General features: G+C 53.3%; 3 protein-coding genes across 3 annotated transcripts; all 3 read left to right on the top strand.

The window, feature by feature from the left end:
- Window positions 1-1,912: 1,912 nt before the first annotated feature.
- PG985_002842 (glycosyltransferase family 2) lies at window positions 1,913-4,844 on the top strand (the record flags this gene model as incomplete). The annotated part of the gene is made up of 4 exons (XM_066822611.1): window positions 1,913-1,981; window positions 2,068-3,217; window positions 3,284-4,653; window positions 4,707-4,844. 4 exons carry the CDS (start codon window positions 1,913-1,915, stop codon window positions 4,842-4,844), a joined length of 2,727 nt encoding a protein of 908 aa, XP_066690043.1.
- A 1,071-nt stretch (window positions 4,845-5,915) lies between these two features.
- On the top strand, window positions 5,916-6,624 carry PG985_002841 (uncharacterized protein; the record flags this gene model as incomplete). The annotated part of the gene is made up of 3 exons (XM_066822610.1): window positions 5,916-5,936; window positions 6,006-6,096; window positions 6,179-6,624. 3 exons carry the CDS (start codon window positions 5,916-5,918, stop codon window positions 6,622-6,624), a joined length of 558 nt encoding a protein of 185 aa, XP_066690042.1.
- A 1,157-nt stretch (window positions 6,625-7,781) lies between these two features.
- On the top strand, window positions 7,782-9,237 carry PG985_002840 (mitochondrial genome maintenance; the record flags this gene model as incomplete). The annotated part of the gene is made up of 4 exons (XM_066822609.1): window positions 7,782-7,989; window positions 8,066-8,097; window positions 8,191-9,137; window positions 9,210-9,237. The coding sequence occupies 4 exons, from the start codon at window positions 7,782-7,784 to the stop codon at window positions 9,235-9,237; spliced, it is 1,215 nt and encodes a 404-aa protein (XP_066690041.1).
- Window positions 9,238-9,690: the final 453 nt, after the last annotated feature.

The raw sequence follows: 9,690 nt of genomic DNA, 5'->3' as shown, positions 1-9,690 counted from the left end.
CCCGCTCCCGGTTTAATAAGGCTTGACGGGTCAAAGTGAGCTTTGGAGGCCCAGAGAGGGGGGAGCCAGCCTGTGGCAAGCGAAGCCAGGCCAGTCGCCAGGCGCATTCGGGCTGCTCTAGTGAAAAGGGGGAATAGTGTTGCTGGGCTAGAGTCGTGCTGGGACAAATCATGCGGCTAGGCGGCTGCTGTTATTATTGCTGGCTTGCAAAAGCTTGCGAGCTTGCTTCTTTTGCCTTGTTGCTTTGGTGCACATTGTGGCTGTATCTCACTTCCGGTGGGTTCTGATGGGTCGGGTTGAGTATGTACAGCCATCTGTGTACGTAGCCACTATTTTCTCACTTGATCGGGGAGGGATTCGCGTCCTGGCTGGCTCCTGGACTTTTTTATGTACGGGCCAATTAGTACACACAGCTCGACTATGCAGAGGAAATAAAATCACCACACCCTGACTCTGACTCGCCGCTCGTGTTCGCGGTATCGATCTGTATGTCTCGAGCACATGTTCCCATTCCCAGCAACTGCCCGTTCGATGCACATCCGGCACAAGGACCTGCCCAAGCCGGTTTGGCACTTCTGCTACCCGTGATGTGGTCATGCGCCCATGGGGAGGGATCGGGTTTGGGATGGCAGCGCTGACGTAGGGACACTCTAAATCACAGTCTCGAGGTAACCTTTTGGCCAAGTGATTGGAATTATCAGGGAACGGGTTCTGGAACTGACAACGTGCATGGTCACAGTGTGGGTTTCCACGGCAATTGCGAGATCTCAGGTACAGCCCTGGCGGAGGTGGCTTGTTCAGTCTTGTTTGGCTGTTGGAGGGGGTACTTGCAGAGGCTCGCCGACAGTGCTTACTGACCGCCAATTCTACTGTGGCCCCGCCCGCACCGCAGCGTGTATGCGTGTATGCAAGTTTTAGCTCCCCTTCTCCTATCCATGCGATGCGCCGCGTAGCCAACGCATGTTGTGTTGCTGCGGTGCTGCTGCGTGTCGAAGGAGCGTACGGAGTAGTCCAGCCCTCTGAGGACCAGTGTTTACTACAAGACGCCCGCCCCGATCTGATCTGACGGGACGCATCACTAGGGATTTCCCATTACTGTTTTGCGATTGATTGCAAAGGGCAGCGCAGAGGCTGGCGAGACCCATGTCCTAACAGAGCATTAAAATAGGTAAGGATTCGGCTATTCTCTCGTAACTGGTCGACTTGGCGGTGGGCAGTTTGTTGTTCTCCCGTTTCTTGTCCACCTCAATCCTGCCCGCCAAAGCCTGCCCCCCCTGCTCCAAAAAACCAAGGCGCCCTGTTCACCCCATAGCATAGCTGAGGTCTCCGTTCCATTCTGTAGGAGGGTACCCCGTTAGTCTCCCAAAAAGTGCTGGCCATCCCAGACCACCCTGAAAAAAATACGAAGCACGCCCGTCTCTTCACTTCTCCTGAACCCGAACGAGACACGGGTCGACAAATCGTAATTCCCATCATCGAACCTTACTTTTGTCAAGCTTCATCCTCCCGCCCATCACCATCCATCCTCCCCTTGTGCATTGTTGTTGCATTTGCATTTGGGTCCCTTCATCCCATCTAGCGCCTGTTGTCTGCCTTGCCCGCCTGTCTTCTTTGATTAGCCCTTGCTTGATCGGTAGCCTTTGCTGCTGCTTCTGCAAACAGGTTACAATCGCTGCCAGGCCTGCAAAAAGCTCCTTTGTTCTTTGCGAATTTCCCGCAAGAACCTGGTCTCTACTTCTCAACTCTCGTTCGCCCTTTTCGTGCAACCGAAAGTTGTCTGAGCACCGGGTCGACCAAGCTCTGAAGCTCCGGTGACGCCTATTCTCAACACCCCTAGAACCTGTCGCTCGTTCTACTTGCTCTACACTTCCAATCAGATTCAGGCCACTGAGCCAGCTCTCCCATCGACATCATGGCGTACAATGGCCATCCAAACGAGTATGAGGGCCACAATCTGCAGGACATGCCTGCTAACAACTCGGTAAGCCCCCTAAAAACACTCGGGGTTTGTGTTGGACGTGGATTCGTGAAGCACGAGGCTAACAGGAATCTATTCTCGGCTTATAGTATCACATCCCTCCCCAGGAAGCAGATGATGATGAGACCCAGCGGCATCTGCTTGGCAGCAATGCCCCTTACCAATATGATCAAGATCGTCTAGGTGCTGGCACTCCCCCGGTTCGCCCGGTCTCAGCCTACAGTCTCACCGAGTCCTACGCCCCTGGAGCCACCACCACCCCGCAACCACCGGTCTACAACACCGAGTACGCTGGACAGGGGCAGCAGCTCGAAGACACCGGCTACGGCTACGGCAGGCCCGCATCAACCGTAAACGGCGATGACGCTTGGGTACGCCGCCAGCAACCCGGCGGTGCTGGCGGTGGTGGTGGTGGCGGCGGCGGCGGCCTGGGACGATCCAAGACCAGAAGGGTCAAGCTAGTCCAGGGTTCCGTTCTGAGCATCGACTACCCCGTACCTAGTGCCATTCGCAATGCCGTTCAACCGAAATACCGGGACGTCGAGGGTGGTACCGGAGAGTTCGTCAACATGCGATACACCGCCGCCACTTGCGACCCCAACGACTTCACCCTCAAGAACGGTTACGATCTGCGCCCGCGAATGTATAACAGACATACCGAGTTGCTCATTGCTGTTACTTACTACAACGAAGACAAGGTTTTGTTTGCGCGAACAATGCACGGTGTTATGCAAAACATTCGCGACATTGTCAACCTGAAGAAGTCGACTTTCTGGAACAAGGGCGGTCCCGCCTGGCAGAAGATTGTCGTGTGTATAGTTTTCGACGGTATCGACAAGGCCGACAAGGACACCCTCGATGTTTTGGCTACTATTGGTGTCTACCAAGATGGTGTGGTCAAGAAGGATGTTAACGGCAAGGAAACCGTGGCCCACGTCTTCGAGTACACCACCCAGCTCTCGGTTACGCCCAACCAGCAGCTTATCCGACCCGTGGACGAAAGCCCGCAGACACTGCCGCCGGTCCAGATGATCTTCTGTCTGAAGCAGAAGAACACCAAGAAGATTAACTCGCATCGTTGGCTGTTCAACGCCTTTGGCCGCATCCTGAACCCCGAAGTCTGTATTCTGCTTGATGCCGGTACCAAGCCCGGCACCAAGTCTCTGCTTGCGCTTTGGGAGGGTTTCTACAACGACAAGGATCTTGGTGGTGCTTGTGGTGAAATTCACGCTATGTTGGGTAAGCACTTTTAGAAACAACTACTCGCCTTCGGTTGACTCATTACTAACCAACATGGACTTTCAGGTAAGGGCGGCAAGAAGCTGATGAACCCGCTCGTGGCCGTCCAGAACTTCGAGTACAAGATCTCCAACATTCTGGACAAGCCCCTGGAAAGCTCTTTCGGATACGTTAGTGTGTTGCCTGGTGCTTTCTCGGCTTACCGATTCCGTGCCATTATGGGACGACCGCTGGAGCAGTACTTCCACGGTGACCACACCCTTTCCAAGATTCTTGGTAAGAAGGGTATCGACGGCATGAACATTTTCAAGAAGAACATGTTCTTGGCTGAGGATCGTATCCTCTGTTTCGAGCTGGTCGCCAAGGCCGGTTCCAAATGGCATTTGACTTACATCAAGGCCGCCAAGGGTGAGACTGATGTGCCTGAAGGAGCTCCTGAATTCATCAGTCAGCGTCGACGATGGCTCAACGGTTCGTTCGCCGCCAGTTTGTACTCGCTGATGCATTTCGGTCGTATGTACAAGAGTGGCCACAACATCGTTCGCATGTTCTTCTTCCACGTCCAACTTCTCTACAACATTGCTCAAGTCGCCTTCACCTGGTTCTCTCTGGCCTCCTACTACCTTACCACCACTGTCATCATGGATCTCGTCGGTACTCCTACCGCAGGAGGACCTTCCAGTCAACTGCATCACGGTTGGCCATTTGGTGACCGCGCTACCCCTATCATCAACATGATCCTGCAGTACCTGTACCTGGCTTTCGTCATCATGCAGTTTGTGCTGGCGCTGGGTAACCGTCCTAAGGGTTCCAAGTGGCAATACATCTCGTCTTTCGCCCTCTTCGGTTTCGTCCAGCTCTACATCCTCATCTTGTCCGGTTACCTTGTTGTCAACGCTTTCAGCAACTCGCAGGTCAACTTTGAAGATGATTTGAAACAGCTCTTGACCGGTCAGTCCCAGGTGGCCATTATCCTGCTCGCCTTGTTTGCCACATTCGGTCTGTACTTTGTGGCCTCGTTCATGTATCTCGATCCTTGGCACATGTTCCACTCTTTCCCGGCTTACATGGTGCTCATGTCGACTTACATCAACATTCTTATGGTGTACGCGTTCAACAACTGGCACGATGTTTCTTGGGGTACCAAGGGTTCAGACAAGGCGGATGCACTTCCGTCAGCTCAAGTGGTCAAAACGGACAAGGACGAAGCTGCCATCGAAGAAGTCGATAGACCCCAAGAGGATATTGACAGCCAGTTCGAGGCCACCGTCAAGCGTGCCCTGGCACCTTTCATTGAGGTCGAAGAGGATGAGGGTAGCGATATCGATGATTCCTACAAGGCCTTCAGAACCTCTCTGGTCCTGGCGTGGCTGTTCTCCAACGCATTCCTTATTGTGGTCTTGACCAGCAACAGCTTCAACACCTTCGGAATCGGAGTAAGTAACAATCTATTCTGGAGTCTCTTGAATTTCATATTAACATTTTACAGGGCACTACCACCAAGCGAACGGCAGCATTCTTCCAGTTCCTCCTTATCTCCACCGCCATTCTGGCCGTTGTGCGTTTCATCGGCTGTGTCTGGTTCTTGGGTAAGACTGGTCTCATGTGCTGCTTCTCCAGGCGGTAAACGAGGCTGTGTACCGCGAGAAGTCTTGGGCGGACCCTGCGAGGCTCGCCCGGATCGACTTGTATACAGGATTTCTTGTATTTGGGCACGGCGTCAGCTATGATTCTCCGCAAAGAACGGAGGGAAAAGAAGATGAAGAAGTTTGGAAAGGGGGTCACCCCCAATGATCACGTTGGAGCAAGCTCTACTAAAAAGGCCTGGATAGGCTATCGAAACGAATGCTATTAATCAGGGCGTTTTGATGTTCTCTTTTCTAGATACTGGTATAATGAGATAAAACCCACATAGCTCTAGGCGTTGTATAATTCATGTAACTGACAGATGAATTGATTTGTCTAAAGTCCTACCGGCTCTAGAAGCGTGAACTGTTTGAGACTTCATTGACTACTTATATTGGTGATTTTGGCTATACATTGATTCCGTTACCAGTTATCTGGCTCTGCTACCTCAGATATGCTGTTGCCGAGAACCAGGGTTACAAAACGAACGGGCTTGCGCCTAACACAGTTTGGGAATGACTTGGGTGTCTTGCCATTGATAGATTAGTCGCGTCAACGGCAAACTATCCATTCAATCAGTGATTTCTTTTTCCTTTATTGATACTGCGACCTAAAGTTTGGTGTCTTCAGGGACCAATTGCTAGTTTAGGTAAGCTTGACGAGGCTGTTTAGGCAGGAACCAACGGAGAAGATCGAATGAAGCATTGACGTGCTAATGGTTAATGGTGGTTTATTACCTAAGGCTGAGCGCCCCTCCATTTGTGGTACCGCCTGAAGGCAAGGCTCTGCCTAACCATTTTCTAGGTAAACTTATCGGATTCCCCTCCACCGGTCAATCTCCATCATCACTACCTTACGTACTGCCGCACGCGATCATATAAGCTTGCCTTCACTCTGCTTCTTTTCCCCACGCCCAGACGGCTCGGACCAAGGATTGTGACTTTTTGGCAAATTTTGTACCCCGAGATCCAGATCACCGATTAAGATCGTCTGTTGCCCTCCTTCCTTTCTTTCCGACGGTATCGCCGAGAGTTCGTCACCTCCAAACATCCTCACCGTTAAAACCGCCATCATGTTAAAAATATGGTCTATGGTATGTCCCCCCCGCCTTGCACACATCCCCTTGGGAAGGGAAAAACGCAGAGACTGACACCGGCTACAGAAAAAGGAGCAGCAAAAGAAGGATAACGATGAAGCTGCTGCCGGAGGCAAGAAGAAGAAAGTCACCGCCGCCCAACTGCGAGTTCAAAAGGGTATGTATGATGCGACGAGCAAACACAGGACTCGACTCTACTTGGCCTTGCTCCAGGAACTGACACTGCACTCTCTCTCCAGATCTTAACGAGCTCTCGCTAGGCTCTACCATGACGACGGAATTTCCGGACCCCGACAACATTCTCGAGTTCATCCTCACCATCACGCCCGACGAGGGCCAGTACACGGGCGGCAAATTCACCTTTTCTTTCAACATGAGCGCAAGCTACCCACACGAGCCGCCCAAGGTGCGCTGCCAGCAGAAGATTTACCACCCCAACATTGATTTGGAGGGCAAGGTCTGCCTGAATATTCTGCGGGAGGACTGGAAGCCCGTCCTCAATCTGAACGCCGTTATTGTCGGCCTGCAGTTCCTCTTCCTGGAGCCCAACGCCTCGGATCCCTTGAACAAGGAAGCTGCCGACGACCTGCGCCAGAGCCGCGACAACTTCCGGCGGAACGTGAAGAACTCCATGGCGGGTGGCTCTATACGCGGTGTACAATACGACAGGGTGCTCCTTAAGTAGAGCGAACCGGGCACCGCCTCGCCAACGGAACTGACCCCTCTCCTTCGACCAAAACCGAGTACTTCCTCTCCAACAGAGCCAGCGACGCAATGCACTTTGCTTTGCAGCCCATGGGCCTTATTCTGCTGCGGACGGAGGCTGTGTTGATTCGGTACTCGGTCGGGGGACATCTATTCCCGTACGAGACGTTCCTATTTAGCGGCATTTGCTTTTTCATTTTGGGAAGCCAGGGGGTTTGGAGTCGTGGGAGGCTCCTACAAGATTTGATGCTTTTCCCGAGTCATTTGATCCGGCCTGTTTCTGAGCATAGCATGAGGGCAGCACTATAGACACAGGATGGCAGAATATAAATACTTCTAAGCGACACGTGTTGTTCCATAGCGACGGTGCTTTTGATTTACGCCGTGGCAACAGCAGCCGCCACCGCAAATGGGGTTGACCTCGATACGTTTCCAATGGTACTTATTGGACGAGATAGTGATATTGGCTGCCCATTTGCCATGGCTGCAAGCAAACGTCGTCATCCTATATCTTGTCCCGCCGATTCGGCAGGCATGTGTGGATGAATAAATGGACCCTGGCCCTCCAGCTCCGAATCCAGGCCTCCGTGAAAGAGTCACTCGCTCCCACGTTCGAAACCAGATGCACGGGAGATGCCTGGGCCCTCCGATAACCGTTCCCAAGAAGCAAGCATGCCGCCCATGTCGCAATTTCTAGTGGGCAGGGGTCCAGCTCGAAGATGCGAGGTATGATAGAGTAGCTGACTGGGTTTTGTATGGAGACGATAGCGGTGACTTTGGCTCGTTTGCCAGTGCATCCCAGTGATTCGAGCATGCGCAGAGCCACCCCCGGCCAATTGGAATTGCCCCTATTGGCCCTTGCTGTACCCCAGGAAGGCAACCGACCCGGCGACGGCCCCCACTCTTTCACCCAGCTGTCGCCGAAATCGCTGTCAAGTGCCCTACTAGCCCGCGTCTCCAGAAAAATTGTAAGTTGCGAAAGCGCTGCAGCTCTCCTCGACCTTGCTTCACCTCCCAATAATTAAATCCCGTGGGAAACCTGGATTTTTGATTTTCTCTACCTTCCCATTCCCTAACCTTCTCTAGAAGCAAGAAACGAGACTCTCCCCCTCAGTTCTTCTCTACCCCCACTTCACAATGGCCTCCAGAAGCTTCACCAAGGCCCTCACGCCTCTGGCCCGCCAATTGGCCTCGCCCGCCATCCAGCGCCGCACTTTCGTGGCTGCCGCTGGTGCCGTTAGAGCTTCGGCCGTCAAGGCTCGCCCTGCTGTGGCCGGCCCTGCTGCCCAGCAGACTCGTGGTGTCAAGACCATCGACTTCGCTGGCGTCAAGGAGGACGTCTACGGTAAGCTCCCCCGCATTGTGGGCACGATCCGCAAATTTTACCTCAGTTTCCATGAGCTAACAAAAACGTCACACAGAGCGTGCCGACTGGCCCAAGGAGAAGCTCTTGGTAAGTTGATCCTACTTTGCCCAATGCCTTCTCAATGGCTTTGTAAAGCTCGTAGAGCTGCGTGAAAAGACCAATGGCTAACCCCCGCTGCAGGAGTTCTTCAAGAACGACACCCTCGCCCTCATCGGCTACGGCTCGCAGGGTCACGGCCAGGGTCTCAACCTCCGCGACAACGGTCTGAACGTCATCGTCGGTGTCCGAAAGAACGGTCAGTCTTGGAAGGATGCTGTACAAGACGGCTGGGTTCCCGGCAAGAACCTGTTCGAGGTCGACGAGGCCATCACCAAGGGTTCCATCGTCATGAACCTCCTCAGTGACGCCGCCCAGTCCGAGACCTGGCCCGCCATCAAGCCCCAGATCACCAAGGGCAAGACCCTCTACTTCTCCCACGGCTTCTCCCCCGTCTTCAAGGACGTCACCAACGTCGATGTCCCCAAGGACGTTGATGTCATCCTCGTCGCCCCCAAGGGTTCCGGCCGCACCGTCCGATCCCTCTTCCGTGAGGGCCGTGGTATCAACTCCTCCTTCGCCGTCTACCAGGACGTCACTGGCAAGGCCGAGGAGAAGGCCATCGCCATGGGTGTCGCCGTCGGCTCCGGCTACCTCTACAAGACCACCTTCGAGAAGGAGGTCTACTCTGACCTTTACGGTGAGCGTGGTTGCCTGATGGGTGGTATCCACGGTATGTTCCTCGCCCAGTACGAGGTCCTCCGTGAGCGTGGCCACAGCCCCAGCGAGGCCTTCAACGAGACCGTCGAGGAGGCTACCCAGAGCTTGTACCCTCTCATCGGTGCCAACGGCATGGACTGGATGTACGAGGCCTGCTCCACCACCGCCCGCCGTGGTGCCATTGACTGGACTCCCCGCTTCAAGTCTGCCCTGAAGCCCGTCTTCAACCAGCTCTACGACGCTGTCCACGACGGCACCGAGACCAAGCGATCCCTCGAGTACAACAGCCAGAAGGACTACCGCCAGAAGTTCGAGGCTGAGATGGAGGAGATCCGCAACATGGAGATCTGGAAGGCCGGCAAGGCTGTCCGGTAAGAATTTACACCCCCTCCCGTCTAACATCTATCTACACAAGACACAATATACTGACTTATACCTTACAGATCTCTGCGCCCCGAGAACCAGAAATAAGGGACTTTGGCATTTACGTATGGAGACATGACGGTACTTTCAAAAATGGGCTAAAATAATATCCCCCGGGAAAGAAAGCTTTTGTACTTATATCAGGATTCCCAAAAAGGAGCTTTTAGAGGATCTTCGGGTTATGGATCCAAAAAAGACACCGCCGGGCATCACGGCGTGGGAGTGTGTTTTACAAAATAGCGATGATTTTTTTTCTCCATTACGAACGATTGCGACTTGGTGAAGTGTGCGATTCATGTGTTTTTGCTATCTCCGTTATCGGGCGATAAGCATATTGCGAACCCCCAGTCGTATGATGACCGAATTCAATTAGCAACATGGATAGTCAACACGTGCATTGGGAGCAATTCAGTCCTCGTTAAATGGCGTCGGCTCGCCCCTCTTGCGGCGCAGTATCCGACTGAATCAGTATATAGAGTGGTTGGTTTCTTCTATGCTATA

Source organism: Apiospora marii (assembly GCF_038362585.1).
Source record: "Apiospora marii strain CBS 49790 chromosome Unknown utg000002l_segment0_segment0, whole genome shotgun sequence".
Classification (NCBI taxonomy): domain Eukaryota; kingdom Fungi; phylum Ascomycota; class Sordariomycetes; order Amphisphaeriales; family Apiosporaceae; genus Apiospora; species Apiospora marii.
The sequence above is the reverse complement of the archived record's forward strand: the minus strand, read 5'-3'. Positions and strand labels throughout refer to the sequence as shown.